General features: G+C 38.7%; 1 protein-coding gene across 6 annotated transcripts in view; it reads left to right on the top strand.

Annotated features, from left to right (window-relative positions):
- Positions 1-17,211, top strand: part of nrxn2b (neurexin 2b) — a 1,142,582-nt gene that overhangs the window by 165,832 nt on the left and 959,539 nt on the right. Inside the window, exon 3 of one of the 6 annotated variants that reach the window (XM_055228869.1) lies at positions 9,068-9,085. The exons of the other annotated variants lie outside the window; for them this stretch is intronic. Coding sequence (XP_055084844.1) covers positions 9,068-9,085 — 18 coding nt within the window. The remainder of the gene's footprint in view (positions 1-9,067; positions 9,086-17,211) is intronic. 6 annotated transcript variants of the gene reach the window in all.

Raw genomic sequence — 17,211 nt, forward strand, 5'->3', positions numbered from 1 at the left:
GCCCTTGTGTTGATAACCATTATGTAGAATTCTTAGTAAACAGAAAACACTATATTTCCTTAAACATTTTAAGTTCACACACACAAATCTTCTCAAAGCTATTTACCTCATAAATAGCGACAGAATGTAGCTGTCAAATATTTTTACTTCAGAACTATAATATTTCTCCCTTGCAAAGGTTTTGCAGTGCTCCAAAGTTATTCCTCACTTACCTTCTGAGCATCCTAATTATTCACCACAATGAGTTTTTACTTTTCACAACACTCAGAAGACGGTAAAGCTAACACCAACTCGCATGCTAACACGGACTTCCTGATTATCAAGTAATATAATGCTTTCTAATTACCGTATTTTCCGCACTATAAGGCGCATCGGAATATAAGGCGCACCTTCAATGAATGGCCTATTTTAAAACAAATTTCATATATAGGGCGCACCGCATTATAAGGCGCATAGAATATAAACTGTAGTAGCTGGGGTTGTGTTATGCATCCACGAGATGGAGCTGCGCTAAAGGGAACGTCAACAAAACAGTCAGATAAGTCAGTCAAACTCACAAAACAAGTTAATGCATTCACAATATAGTAACTCTCGAAATAGTGCAACGTAATAACAATAACTCAACGTTGTTCAAACGTTAATGTCCATAGTCACAATATCTCCAGCCTTGTTTAGTGAAAGAAACGCGTAAAGCTCCCTTTTTCAGTTCATTCCTCATTCACGAATCCGTCGAATTCTTCCTCTTCAGTGTCTGAGTTGAACAGTTGATCGAGCTCATTCAAAGTGCACGATTCTGTCTCGTCAAAATCGCCATTATCCGTGTCACTGCTGTTGTCTTAACAGTTCAGTGACATTTCCTGCCTTCGTGAAACTCGGACCGCAGTTGAGACTGATATATCAGCCCAGGCATCCGCAATCCATTGGCAGATTGTGGTGTATGTCGCCCGGCGCTGTCTCCCTGTCTCCCCGCGTCGGATCCTATCGTCGCAGATAGAGCGGGTTGCGGACTTTCCAGCAGCGTAACTCCGCGCCCAGTCGTGCTCTCATGTAAATTCAAACGGCGTCTCAAAGCGGAGACACGGGGCTATATAAATATTTTACCGTCATTGCGGTAATCTGCCTCTGTTGTCCTGAAGGTGACGAATGAGAGCGCAGGGCTGCGGGGATTTATTCGATGCGTAAAAGAAAAAATACGGATGAAAGTGTAAAATAGAAGTAGTTGTGTGGGAAAAAATGCAGCAAATGCTGATACTTCGTTTAACATGATTTTTATGGCTAAAAAATAATAAAAGTCTAGGTCTAGGTGAGCTACACTGGCCCATAATGTGCTCAGTCCTTAAAGGGTTATTACCGCTATTACTTCAGCGACGCCTCCTGACTACGGGTGTCATAATTGACCAATATTGATCCATATATAAGGCGCATCGGATTATAAGGCGCACTGTGTGTTTTTGAGAAAATTAAAGGCTTTTAGGTGCGCCTTATAGTGCGGAAAATACGGTAGATGCAAATGGTACACAGCTGACGTATTTAACCTTAAGAGCTGCTTATACGATATACATGTACTGAGACAAGACACATTTTACTCAAATAAGTGGGAAAAAGTCTGGTACAGGGCCTTTTATTATAGCCAGATATCAGTCAAATATTTTTACTTTGCAATTATGATATTTTTCCCAATAAATTCCCTTTAACAAGCCAGCGTTATTAGTTTCCATTAGTGTTGTGTCAAATTGTGCACTCCATTTTTCGCAGCTGCTGCATTCCTATCAAGACATCCCTAGGCATGGCAGATTAGCACATCTGAAGAGCCATGTCGCCACGGTAACAGGTGCCGTGAATGTTCGGAATATATATATATGTGTGTGTGTGTGTGTGTGTGTGTGTGGGTGTGTGTGTGTGTATGTATGTATATATATATATATATATATATATATATATATATATATATATATATATATATATATATATATATATATATATATATATATATATATATATATATATATATATATGTGCACATATGAGGACATTTGTTTTACATCACTTTTCTCAGAAACTATATAATGGAAAAGATGTTTACACTCATCAGGTCCCAATCAGCCTAACTAACAAAAGGAAATTAATAAAGCATGTCATGCAAGAGCTTGGGTCTTAGGTTAAGATATATATTATTGTAATATAGTGAAGTGTAGGTTCAAGGACAATATTTACCTAATTTATTTGCCACAATAATGCCTCAGGTTCAATTTCTGGACTTGAGTTGGTGTGCATGTTCTACCTGTGTCTGTGTGGGTTTCATCTGGGGTTCCCCAAATTAACCTAAAACATAGACAAAATCCTCCAGTGTGTTATTCCTGACCAAACCTAGCTGAAGCTCTGGAGATGGGATCCTGAACAGCAACACTGAAGGATGGGTCAAGTGCAGTAGTAAATCAGATACTAATCAATACTAAAACTAGTATCAAAACTATATAACTGTGTCATTAAAAAAAAATAGGCTTGCTCTTTATCAGAACTGTATAAAACCACATGGTGACACAAAGTACTATTAGGTTACATTAAAAAGTATGTTCTATTGTCTGTGTCAAGCATTGAGCCTATTCTTTAGTATCAAAATCACATTTGAAATTTTAGTATCTATGGAATTTTAGTAACTATGCAGAACACATAATTATGGGACAATAAAGTATACCTTAAAGCTACTAACTATTAGACTGGCCAAACCCATCCTCACTTAACACCACTAAATGCTATCTACATTTCAACCTAGAAAGACTCAAAAGACACAAAAGAAAAGTGTTAGTAAATGTTTATTAAATGAGTTATCTATGGCGCTCAGACCCTGGCAGAAGGCATCGTGATGAAGGGCATGGCCAGACAGATGACGGGGCCTAGACAGTGGAAGTGGTCGAGGTGAGGCTGAGGCGAGTGAAGGGAGATAATGAGAAGCCGATGGAGCTGGAGGCGGGACAAACTGAAGTGGCCGTGGTGGTGGTTTAAAGTGAACAGACTGGGCACTGATTGGACAAAGAGAAGGAGGTGCGAGCAGCAGGGAGGAGTAATAGAAGTGAAGTGATGAAGGCTGAGGAACAGGTAAACTCTCGAGAAGTGGTGAGGTAGATGGGAGTTCAGTTAGGTCTTCCAAGCTGAATTTACTAGCTCCAATACTGCAGTCTGAATCATGGAGGAGGAATAGGTTTCACATCTACCATCTACTGCTGAAATGAAATTGCATTTGGTAGCTTTAACTGACCAACTACACTGAAACTAACACACCTTCTGTTTACAGTTTATGTTTGTAAGCTAGGTCTAATGAGCTCCATTGTGTAATATGTAAAAACAGCAGAAATACCACTGAAAAAAAACTGTAGAAATCATAAACATTAACTTCATTCACCACCTTATACATTCACAGACTTGTGAGTATGCTTAATGTCCAATATTTAGCCTGCAGCGATGAAGCATGATTGCTATAGAAGATTGCTATAGAAGGCTATGGGGCCATTAGCATCCTGTCCCATATTAGTGCTATTTCACACATTGTTCTGAGTTTGGACATCTTAAAAGCATTGCGCTACAGCATTTATACTGGCTTTTCTGAACCCTGAGATGACAAATTCTGTAAAAGCACAGATTTATGGTATGAGATATAGGGAGGCTGATGAGAACACTTGGTGGCTGTCACTCTGATGAAGAGATTTTCGTCCAGAAAACCTTAAAATGGTTGGTTGCTTGTATACATACTTGTTACACAAATGTTGAAAACAATTTGCAATTTGTATTTGATAATTATTATTATTTAATGTAATTTGTAATGTTTTATTTCGCTTTTGGATAAGTAAGTAAATTCTGAAATGTATACACCAAAGATAGTGAAGACTTGAGGTATTTCTATTCAAATAGGCCATTAATCATTTGTTACAAGTACATTTACAAGTACAAGTACAATTGAGCTCTGTCCATGGCAATAGCATCCTTATGGTTCTCATCCGAATCACCATAAAATTATATAGGGATTTGAAGTTGGTTTCAAATGGTCGAAAACAATCTTTCAAAAATCATTTAAAATGGCTTTAACCTTAAAGGAGAAATATTGTGCATGTTAATATGGTTCTCCCCCATCACTAGCTAGCCAAGTGTTGCATTTTGAGTTATTCCTGCATCTTTGAGTAATCATAAAACCCGACCCCACCTCTCCTTTCGGACATCCGCTCTGACTAGTAGTAGGCATAGTTGCCGCATTACCAGTAGTAGAAGCAGCAGTTGTGGTAGTAGTAGTAGTAGGGGTAGTAGGAGCAGTAGTAGTAGTAGTAGGGATAATACCAGCAGTAGCAGTAGTAAAAGCAGCAGTAGTGGTAGTAGTAGGAGCAGTAGAAGTAATAGTAGTAGTAGTAGTCTCAAGAAAGAGAGAATGAGAGACATGAGATATGGAAAACCCTGTCTGTATTTTTAATAAACCAGTCTTTAGTCGTTGTTCACTGACACGTTTTAGCTCCCTCTCTACCTCTTCAGCGGCAGTATTTTCAAACTCAGATTTTCTCTCTGCACCAAACGACATCGGCATTGATGCATATTTCATGAGCCCGCTTCACCCCAGAGCAAGTAATGGCGCCGATAAAAACGTAAATATCTGCCTCTTCAACTCTCACGCTGCATTGTGGCATTTGAGCACAACAGGTCTATAGGCACCGGCACTATGGGAATAAGTGCTCTAATTATGCAGATGAGGAGAATGCAAAAGTGATGACAGGGATAAAGGAGAAAAGATATAGATTTGGCAGGGTGATGTATATTAGCTATAAAATTGTCATCCTATTAGACAATGGTGGAAGTACTCAATTTTGTTCCTTAAGTAAAGTACAGATACAGAAGCAAAAAACCTCAAGTGAAAGTATCACATGAAAAGATTTACTTAGGTAAAAGTATGAAAGTGCCTGTATAAAAATGTACTTAAAGAGTAAAAAGTAAAAATATTTCATGCAGATTTTGATATTTAAAAAGCTTCAATTGTAGTGATTTTGATAATGATTTGTACTGAATTTTGTTCAGTAGAAACAATTAAAAACAAACATTTTTTTCCTCTATTTGTATATTTTAGTTTGCTAAAATAATGGATATGTTAAAAATAAACCCTCAGACTTTTCAACAGGTGTCAAACAATATAAAAAAATACTTTTACTTTTCAGTTAAAAAAAATTGTAGTAGAAAGTAAGTAAAAAGTATTCACTTTAAAATGTACTTAAGTAGAGTACAGTTAAATTCTTAAGTACACAAACTGTGTACTTAAGTATTTAACTGCTTTTCTTCATTACATCCCACCACTGCTATTAGATATAGTAATTTTATTGAAATGACAAGGTGGAGAGACACCGAGCACAGTAACTATAGTAGTAGTAGTAGTAGTAGTAGTAACAGTAGCAGCAGCAGCAGTAGTAGTTTCAGCAGTTGTAGTAGTAATAGCCGCAGCACCAGCAGTGGCAGCGAAATGTGGGAGTATATGTGCTAAGGGGAGTATTTGTGCTAGTAGTATCAACAATCATTTTGAAAGTAAAAGAGAGATACAAGCATTATTAGAAGTAGTAGCAACAGCAGCTGTTTGGCCAGAATAAAGTAGTAGCACAGCAGGTCTATAGGCACCGGCACTATGGGAATAAGTGCTTTAATTATGCAGATAAGCAGAATGCAAATGTGATAACAGGGATAAAGGAGAAAAGATGTAGACTTTATAGACATAATTTAGTAATAGCAGTAGTAGTAGCACCAGTTGGACAGTTGGAGGATTGGCGGTAGTAGTAGAAGTAGTGCATAACTAGCAGTAGTAGTAATAGCTGCAGCAGTAGTAGGAGCAGTGCAATAATAGTAGTAGTAGTAATAGTAGTGGTAGGAGTAGTAGTATTAGTTTAGGAACCCCACACAACATCTACTTATGTTGACATCTATATATAAAAAACATGATATTTATTACTCAATTTTTTTTCGCCCAGAGTCAGACTCCCATACATAAAATCCATACTCTTGTACACCCCTCCCCCACTCTTTACTGAGACATGCACAGACACTTCCAACGCTCTACCCCTGCCCTATTTATTTTCCCATATGTGTGAATGGACCGCTGCTTCTGACATGTGAAATGAATGGGTTCATATGCGTGCTGACAGGAATCCAATAGGGGCCGATAACATGGCACTGGAGATGTAGTTGGAGGATCTGTAAAGTATTATGATAAAATATATTGAGAGAAAAAAATCACACTTAATTATGACGGGAAGGTGACTACATTTTTAGCAGGGAGGAAATAGAGACATTTCAGTAATGATATGGGAATTTGAAGTTGGACTGAAATGGTCTAATAATATATATAAATCTTCTCCTCACCCTCCATGGGTGGTCTCTCATCCCTGCTTTTCCACGCTTGGGACCTCTACCGCAGGCCTGGGAGCTTGAGGGTTCTGCGCAGTATCTTTGTTGTTCCTAGTATTGCACTTTTCTGGACTGAGAGGAGATGTTTTTCCTGGGATTTGCTGTAGCCACTCCTCCAATTTGGGGTCACTGCCCCGAGTGCTCCAATACTAGTCTTAGCATTGATTAAAATTTTTATACTTTTGACAACCCTATTTCATACACACATATACAAGTATTTAATGTTTTTAAATGTTTTGTAAAAAAAAATTACTTTTACTATACTTTTGATGGCATTATGTTATGTTATTCTTTTATTTGTACAGAAACCACACACATTATGCTATGTTCTGATCTACACTGTAAAAAAAGAAAATCTGTCAAAATCACAGTGAATTACCTGATTGTTGCCTGATTTTCACTCTATAAAGTATTGTGGGATCATCAAAACTATTTATATTGATTTTAATAATGTTCTGTCGACAGCTCTGCCCCCCTCTTCGACCTCCAACCTAAGAGGTCCTGGTGCCAAGCTCAGTCATAGACACCCTTGTTCATTAACATAGTGTTCATTATGGAGAAACGCTACACATTCACAATAGCTGAAAAATGATAAGGTTTAACATAGGCCCAGGTTTGTAAGACTTGAACAGGCCCCTGAAATCTTACATCTGAAATGAATGGCATTATACATGACCTGAATGCTGTTTTGCATGAATATCAGTTGATTTATGAATTCATTTTAAACTAAAAATGTTTGAACTTTGCAAATGTAGTTTTAAGTTTAAAGTATTCACATACAACTACAACATATTTCTGTTAAATAAACCACAATTCTGCATATTTTAGGGAAATAATCCATGTTTGTGACAAATGGTAACTGTAAAAGTTAAAGTATTTACCATTTACTAAGGGGAAAATATTGTATTCCATACAGTGAAAAACTGTTTCAAAACTTAAAGTCAGTTACTGTTGTTTTATGGTATTTAAGAGTACATTTTACAGACTGTTTTTGCAGTGCATGTTAGAATGTTGTTTCCTCATCAAAAACACACCCGGAGTTCTGTTTAGTTTTATTGACATGTTTAACACACAAACCCTGCATATTTAAGCTGAGTTATCTTAAAAGGAAAACACTATGTTATACCTTGTGATGTCATGTGATAATACAGGAAGTGCTCCACTGTGTTTTTAAACTCCATACACCATTATCAGGATCATTCGGATAATTCTATCCCTGGAATTACCCATCTCTACTGAAGAAAAGGTAAAAGGTAATTCGACGACCACTTCATGACACTACAAGGTGGAACATAGCATTTTGAGCTTTGGAGATGTAGGCAGACTAATAATAAAGGATTACTCAAACATGTGTGGATGAAACAAAACACACCTCCAAGTCTGTTTTTGAGGCGATAACAACATTATAACATGGCTTGAAGCTCAGAAAAGTCAATTTTGTGTAATTTAACCATGACAAAAGTCATAGGAAAGATACTGGTGTGCATGAATGCTAATTTTTACCTGTAGTGTCTGAGCAGGTCGATGTCATATTAATGAATACATATCTGAATACAGTGTAATAATTCAAAGTATAAAGCTTTGTGTTTTGAGTAGCCTACTTCTCTCAACCCTGCCATTAGAGGTATCCAGGGAGACCTGAATTAGCAATGTTTTATCTGAAGACAGTTTGAAGTGTGTTTTATCTAAACCAAGATGTTGAGTGCTTCAGGCAGCTGAACTGAAGGACATGAGAGCAGATCCTTATTTAAACACGCCTTTATCACTGCTCGTGTTTGATAGTCTGACAGCAGCACATTTTGCATTGTTCTACAGTAAAATATTTGAATTATACAGTGAACATCTTCTCTGGAATTTAGTTTGTTAATATATTTGATCAGTGACAATCCGAGACAATTCAATTATATTTTATCTATATAGCACATTTAATACAAATTCAGCTGCCCGAATGCTTTACATAAAAAGTCAACAAAAACAAATATACAGACGCAACAATGTAGAGGCAAAGAGCAATACAACCATAAAACACCAATAAAACATCAAGATATCCTGTCTAAATTATATCAAATGCCAAGCTAGGAAGAAGAGGTGGGTTTTCAGTCTAGTCTTAAACTGTGTTATAGACTGCGAGAATCTGACAGGCAGAGGGAGGCTGTCTGTAGTCTGGGCGCTGCCACAGAAAAAGGCTCTGTCAACTTTTTGTGGCACTGCAGGGAGACAATAAGAAGACAGAGGACCACACATTGTCAGGCCCATGCAGTGGGTTACTTTGGCCAAACGCCACAATCTCAAATTCATTTTGGATTAAGTTCAGGAAGTTTAGGAAATACACAAAAAACATTAACCCTATAAAAAAATAAAAATAAATAAATAAATAAAAAAGTCATGTGCCAGGTTTCAGGAAAAAAATGCTAGTTTCTACCTACATTTGAGAGACATCGGCATGTCCAATCGTTGAACCTGTTGATGTCTCTCAAATGTAGAAGACATCGCCTCTCAAATATGGTTGTATCACTCAGAACAAAATGTATAACTTCCTTTTGCTCAGATTCACAGAGGTAAGTAGCTTGCTGAAGTTTGCTTGTCGATTTGAACAAAATCTCCCCAGCCGCCATGTTTGTGTCAAAACAAACATGAGAAATAGTGAAGGGTTAATCCATCTGTCAGTCACCGGGAATGGAATTTGTTAGTCAGCCTATGGAATTTGTAGAAACTCTATTGACCACCAAATCTTGCCTCTAAGTGCTACTAAACTAGGGGTGTCCAAACTTTTTTCACTGAGGGCCAAATACAGAAAAATGAACCAAAGGCCGGGCCTAGAGGAGACATATTGACTATAATATAGTGTGTAATTGTAACTCACCTCCGTGAAGTACTCAGTGGGAGCAGTGATGCTATCCTTTGGATCGAAGAATGGCTGATATGTCAGGACAAAATTTGGTGGTTGAGACACGGAGGACTTCACAGAGATGGCTATCAGTTATTCTGGTTCTCAGTCTGTTTTTGTTCTGATTTAACAGAGAAAATGTTTGTTTGCATATGTATGTATGTTCTTTTTGCATGGCATCTCATCAGAGGAAACTTGACATTATCCAAACTCTGATAGAAGTCAGGGAGGGAGAGAAGCTGATGCTGACTTTTCAGAGAATCATCACGTTGCATTTCAGTCAGTTCTAACTGCAAACTCTTCCACCTTCTGCATCCACCAGGAAGGGGGTCGAGAAGAGCTTGATTTGTTTTTCAATAACAGAAAAATCTTGAAAACGCTGGTTGAATTCTATCATAAGAGATGCAATCACAGGCACATATTTCTCATTATTAGTAGTAAGGTCCGCGTTTGGAAAAGCAGATCTGATTTCAGTCAGTGCAGGGAAGTGTGCAGCGTTAAAGCTCCATAGTTGCGTCTCAAATAGGCGGAGCTTTACACAGAAGGCTTTCAGGTGCGCGTAAAGGTGTGGAAACAGCTGCTCTTTGCGTTGTAGGTTCTTATTTAATGTATTCAAATGATAAGTGAGATCAACTAAAAATGCGAGGTTTGCCAGCCACAGAGGGTCACTCAGTTCAGGAAGAGGATGGCCCTTCTCTTTCAAAAACTGATTGATTTCTGATCTCAGCGCATAAAACCGCTGGAGCACAGAGCCGCGGCTGAGCCAGCGCACATCAGAGTGGTAGAGTACATCCCCGTACTCAGAATCCACATCAGCTAGGAAAGCTTGAAATTCTCTGTGGTGTAGTCCTCTAGCTCGAATTAGAGTGGTAGAGTACATCCCCGTACTCAGAATCCACATCAGCTAGGAAAGCTTGAAATTCTCTGTGGTGTAGTCCTCTAGCTCGAATTATGTTGACAGTTTTTACAACAGTGTCCATCACATCACTCAGCTGGACTGTCTTGGCACAAAGTGCTTCTTGGTGGATTATGCAGTGCATTTCAACAGCTTTTTTACCTTATCATACAACATAGATGCCATTCCTTTGCGTTCGCCCCTCATGGCTGGAGCTCCATGTGTTGTTACAGCGCAGAGCTTGTCCAATTTAAGCCCCATTTTTTCAATTGCCTCTGACACGGCTTCAAAAATATCTTTATCTGTGGGTGTAGGCTCATCATGGCAAGCAGCTCCTCCGTAGAGCAAAAGTCATCGTCTACTTCCTGCAAAAAAATTAACAGCTGAGCGGTGTCTGTGGCATCTGTGCTCTCATCGCATGCTATCGAGTAAAAATCAATGGCAGCTAGCTTGTAAGCTAGCTGCCATTTGCTGGACTTTCTGTGTTGGTTCATCACCTGTGTATAATGTGTAGCTCTGGGGTTTGGTCTCATAGCGCCGTCGGACGTTGTACTCTTTCATCACAGCAACAATTTCTTTACAAATCAAACAGATACACTTTCCATTTATTTCCTTGAAGAAATAATCATTTTCCCACCGTGTTTGAAATTTCCTGCTCTTACTTGCTATTTTACGTTTCTTCGGCGCTGCCATTTTTGCTGATTTGCGGTCAAAGTTGTTTTTTTTTGGCGGAGACCGAAAAGCACCTGTTTCCATGGCTGGCTCCATCTAATGTTGAAACTGAGTAGTGCTGTTTGGCTCCATCTAATGTTGAAACTGAGTAGTGCTGTTTGGCTCCATCTAGTGTTGAAACTGAGTAGTGCTGTTTGGCTCCATCTAGAGTTGAAACTGAGAAATGGAGCTCAGAGGAGCGCATACCATATGCTGGCCATATTATATTATATTTTCAAAACTTGCTGCGGGCCAATAAAAACAGGACCACGGGCTGCAGTTGACCCGCGGGTCATAGTTTGGACACCCCTGTACTAAACCATTTTTTTGTTGTGGGAATCCTATTTGTTTAAAAGGAGAATTTGAGAAGTTTTGCCTCTAAAATATGATATGATACAAAGTTTTTTAGTGATGGTGTTTTGCTGCTCATCCAAGCCGCTTCAGTTGTGTAGTCTGCATAGAACTATTTGCTGTTAAGATTGGTAGCCCCCATGCAAAATAATACAACTTGAATGGTGACGGCAGTGCCTATGGCAGCTTTAGGACTAAGCTGAATACAGTTTTTTGTAATATTTAGTAAAGGTCTGGGGTCTTGGCTTGGCAGGCAGATCTTTTCCATTGGTATTAGGTGAGCTGGGATTCCTAAGCTCTCTAGAATTGCGTCGTGTAATGTTTATGTTTCGTGTGTTGTCATTCGATTTAGTTTTGTGCACTTCTTTATATAACTTATTCCATGTGATGACGAATGCAGTAATTATGACTGTTGATGTAGAGTTAGGAGCCTTGTGAGTGCTCGCAGCAGTTCTCTTGCTCTTCTGTGGTTAACGGACTGTGATATAAAGAGCAGAGAAATCTCACTCACAGCAAGAGCTTAATCAACCATGGCCTTTGAAATCAAATGCACTTGACTCTTAGCTAACAGAAACTTTGTAGCATGCTTCAAAGTATGCTTTCAAGTCCTATTTCTTTTATTTTTCATTTTAACTTGGAATAATAGTCTTTTATCATGTGACGCTAATAAGCCTTATGTAGGTGACTTGAAGCTCAGTGTGTTTGTCCACTGATCCAAAGGTTGCTGGTTTGAATCCCGCTCTCAAAATAAACATCATTGGTAGAGTGGTCAGATCCACTCACTAACAGGTTGGTGCTGCAATTCCAGCTCCCACAGATGAATGCTGTCTGTAAATGTCTTTGGGCAAGACACTTGTCAGCATACATTGGTGTGTGAATAGGTGAGTGGTTCCTTAATGTGACCATTTACCATCTGAAGTGCATATGACAGGTAAAACAACTTATTTCAATGAAAACATAATTATATTTAGGGTTTTGCTAAAATAATTGTCAGATTGTCTTAAAATAAAGCTCAGTTTAAGTGTAGCTTGAATAAGAGAGTTTCAGAAAGAGCAGTACCTCTACTTAGCATGACACCCTCGAGGAATGATGACATCAGCTGCAAAGTGCCAATTGCTGACATATAGAAGGACGACACCCGATACTTTAAAAAAAAAGAAAAATATTCTGTACACACAACACAATGGTAGTGTGATAAACAGCATCCCATGCTATCTGAATTCTCTGAGATGCCATTATATGTTTTGTCGCTCACACGTCAAGTCTATTTTCCATTTCTTCTTTACATGTACGTATTTTCTTGATAGCATTTATTGTCAAAATGCCAGTTCCACTCTTCTCCGCAGCCTGAGCCACCCACCGAGTCCGCTCTGCCTGTTAATTGACTCCTGGTTTCAAATGCTATCTGTTTGATTGGAACAGCTCATGCATATTCTAAGGCTCTGACTACTGTGAATACATCTACATTTTTACATTGTATCAACAGGAGGCGTATACAACGGGGTTGGGTGTTGAAAATTAGCCATGCACACTGGTCTTGACGTTTAACCTGGTTTAACATGACTGCGTGCTGTTAAGACCTAAGCAGAATAAAGGGGGGGAATATGCAAGGTAAAGGCTGTGACATCTTGTGTAGCCAGTAAACAAAATGCATTGCTAATGTGCCCAGGTCACCTTTAGATTTTAATTTATTCTTGTCAGGATAAATGCCCTTTACATCATGCTTTATAAGGTAAAAACTGCTAGATAAATAAAAAATAAATAAATAGATAAATAATAATAATCATAATAATCTGTAAAATATAATCTACTCATTTTACATAATATTTTCTCAGGTAATAACCTTACACTGTATATATAAATCAACGCTGGCTACAATTCACTTTACATTAGACAACACTTGCCCCTCTCTCTGTAACTGTTGCTGTCAGGCTCGTCATTTTGGTCATAAAATGTTCATATTATATGATCTATATGATCCTTGTTTTTTATTTTGCTATTGTGTTCGTAAATCAAGATATGAACATTAATAAGATGCAAATCAGCTGCCTTCTTTCCTCGAGGTCACTCCTGCTAGCCTCAGCAACAGGTTTGATTGACAGTGTTGCTAAGCGTCCACACCCTGCAAAATCAGCAGTGCAGCTTCGCTACAGACTGGCTCTTTGGTTACTATGGTACTCACAGTCAGAATTCCAAATGTGGAACTTGGCTCCAAATTTGCCGATATAACTGCTAGTGTTGATGAACTTCATTTGACTGGAGTCAAACGCCATGGGTGACATCACACTCCCTTAGTCAACAACAACAACAAACTTTATTTATAAAGCGCTTTTCATACAAAAAATGTAACACAAAGTGCTTTACAGTGCATTAAAAACAGTCCTGCCCACCAAACCCACCCAACCACCCCACAGCCAAACAACCCAACCACAACCCAGTCAATAAACATAACCAGACAACCCCCCACCCCAGCGCACACTCCCACCCACCACCCCAACACATGTAAAAATACCTTTGGTTTCATTAAAATATGTTTAAGTGCAATAGGCTGGATAAAGATGAACCAGATGAGAGAGCGCCACCAGAGGAACCATCCGCACCAGGAGCAGGGTCACCCGCAGCCACAGGACACCAGCCCAGGGCCCAGAGAAGAGATGAGGTCAAGACCAAACCTCCAGGGCCCACGAGCCAGGGCCCAGCAGCCACAGCCAACCACAGCTCCCGGTGCAGAGGGCTCCTCAGAGGAAACACTGGCAAATCTAAAATGATTAAAAGTAATAAAATAAGTCAAAGCTAAACAAGTAAATAAAACATTAGTAAAACATGGATATCAACATAAACACACTAGTAAGCCTAAATAAGCCTAAATAAATAGAGAAGTAAACTAAAGTGATAAATACTAATCGAAAGCTATGCTAAAAAGATGGGTCTTGAGCCTGCTTTTAAAAACCTGAATGTTCTCGGTGGCCCTGAGGTCCTCCGGCAGACTTCCATAGACGGGGGCCATAAAACTGGAAAGAGGCCTCTCCATGAGAGTAGTAGTAATTAATACAGAAGTAATTGACTCGGTCACCTTTCCAACCAATCAGGTACATTGTTATTAAGAATTATAGGAAAACAACTGCCTGACACTATCCCACACACCTGATTCTCTGTCATGGTGCATGCTCAAGAGTAACAAATATGCTTAAAGAAGGCAGAGATTGGAGAACTATAAGGAAATAACTGCACTGCAACTAGAGTAGTAGAAAGGACAGGGGGCGGGGCTAAAGGTTGAAACCGCAGTATGTTTCTGACTCAGTTTAAAATCTGGTATAGGCAATTTATAACTAACTCACTTCTGCTTTATTTTGTTGTAGAAAACATTTCTAAGCATTTACCTTCTGGTGACATCTCATTTAGTCCCTGGCAAAAGTACAATTTATAATTTTTCTTTGACTTCATAAGCTTTGCTTTGAACCAGTCTTCTTGATAATGGGAAGTGTTTTAAGCCAATAGCAACAAACTTAATTTACTGAAATATGCTGAAATAGGTGATCTATGTAATCTTGAAATAGTTGTGTAAGTTGTGTCTGTCTCTGTCAGCCATTCATTTCAGTTACTGTTCAACTTTTGTAGTTTGAAATAATTCAAAAAACAATATAATTTTACATGGTTTGCATCAAGTTTGTTAACTTAAAATCATCATCTTGTATGTGCTTAACTATTTTAAATACATAAAAACATAATAGAAAGAATGAATAACAGGAATTCCATCTATCTTCTTTCACTGCTAACCACTGTGCATACATAATACATATGCCAGGTCTTGGTGGTATATAATTTTTGAAAAGTTTTAGAGCTAGAGTTGGCAAGAGTGATAAAAGCCTGTGTTGCCCTTTGTATTGTAATGACATTGCTGTTTGTTTGTATTGTACTCTTGGTCACAACAGGAAAACGACAGTCCAAATTCTCAGCAAAATCTGACATATTTGACAGTGTAGAAGTGCTAGATCCCTCTTATCTCTGGATTTATGCTGCCTCTACTGTATAAACATTGTCTTATCTTATCTGCTCCCGGCTTCAGCTGTGGACACTTGGAGGGGCCATCATCGGGGACAAGTATCTTCTATTTACACACAAGCCAAAAGAGTAGGTTTTGTCACAATGTGCCACCGATGGGATGTTTGAGATCACAGTAAAAGAGAAAAGGAAAGATTTTGTTGGATGGTGTAAAAATGTAATCATACTTGAGGTACACTATATAACCTATCTGGGAACTGTCCAATACTTGCTTGTCTCCATGGAGGTATTACTGTTACCATTCCAACGGACTGCCCCCGGAATGGTAACAGCAATGTACATATATTTCTGCATCACCCACACAAAGAATCAACCCATCAAATGAAAACTACGGCACTTTTCTTTCTGAATATGCAAACCATTTTCACCTGCAATCACCACAGTGCTGACAGAACAGCCGTTTTTACAAAAAAGCCAAAAATGTGGATTTGGACTTCACTTACCTTTGAGGGCTCTGGTTCTGTCAAACATCAACATATTCCCACAAAGTTGGTCTCATTCATTCCGTACAGGTCCAGAGAATATAGTCCAGTCAATAAATTATGTCAAAATAAGTTAGATCCTCCATGTCCAATCTGCAGTAGGAAAGTATTCCAAACACGAAATCTGCTCCATCACTTTTTTGCATTTCTTTTGTCGATTTCAGGCATAATAAACTTCTGATAGTGCCAGCCTTGTTCCTCAGTGCTAAACAAACATGTTTGCTTGTGATTGACACAGAGGTTGGCCAATAAGGTGGGGGTTGGGGGTTACTGGAGCCCCAGAGAGTGAATCAGTGCTACAGATGACTGACTTTTAGGCCCCACTCTCCCTCTTGTAGAATCAACCAATTACATTACACATGTTTATTGATTTTTTCCCCTTACAGCAAATGAGCAGCGGAACACGACGATGTATGGCATGCCATGGTTTTCTATAAACAGACGGAGCATGACCAGTGCGTAAAGGCAGTAAGTGAATCATGGCCCTTTGTGTGTCATTTGTGCGTAATTTTACGCACTGTTGTTTTGCATTCTAAACATGACAAAATGGACAAAACACAGGAAGTACATGATCGAGGACACTGTGGGTGTTTCTACAAGGCATCCCGGACCTGGAGCAGTTCGTGGCAAAGAGTGAAGATTTCACCGTGGACTCAGGAGTAGAGGACATTATTTTTTGAAGGGATCGGATGCTGTTCTCAATCGATAAGCATAGTTTATTTTGCTATTGACATAATTGTAGGTAAAATATATATTGTGTGTAATCCTTAGCATCACTTCATTTGTCTATTGTTTGAACGGTGTTGTTTTATTCTGCAGTTTGCATTATTGGAGGTAAAAATATAAGATGTGCACACATTCCTGTGGAGAGTTACAGATCAGACTTTGTTTATTGTTGATATCTGGCAAAATATATTTCAGACAGTGATAACTGCTGCCCAATGATAAAGTCAAATGTTATCTTCTGATTGACACCTAATTTGACAATCAGCATTGGTTTTGAGGATCATTGAAGCCCCAGATCGCAGAAAGTTTATGCTTTCTCTCATCATTGTAGCATAAACCAATTACTACGCATTACTCATTACTGAGGATTTACACTAACAGCCAATGAGCAGCTGAACTTTACTGTACACAGGTACAGTACAGTGTAGAGACGCAGCTCCACTCCTTGCGTAAATCCTGCATCACTGTGCGTTGTTTACTGTTTCTGCGTTTACTGCGATGATTATAGATAGGTATATGATATAATATTACTTCATCCACTCTTAATTGTGTACTTTCTTATTACTAATGTGTTTGTGTGTTTTTTCTTGGGCACATGGGTGATGTTGACCTATCAGATGCACTCATCGGCTATTACCAGGTTTTGCACAAAACAAAGAAATGGTACAAAGACA

This window comes from Periophthalmus magnuspinnatus, chromosome 18, assembly GCF_009829125.3.
Source record: "Periophthalmus magnuspinnatus isolate fPerMag1 chromosome 18, fPerMag1.2.pri, whole genome shotgun sequence".
Taxonomy (NCBI): domain Eukaryota; kingdom Metazoa; phylum Chordata; class Actinopteri; order Gobiiformes; family Gobiidae; genus Periophthalmus; species Periophthalmus magnuspinnatus.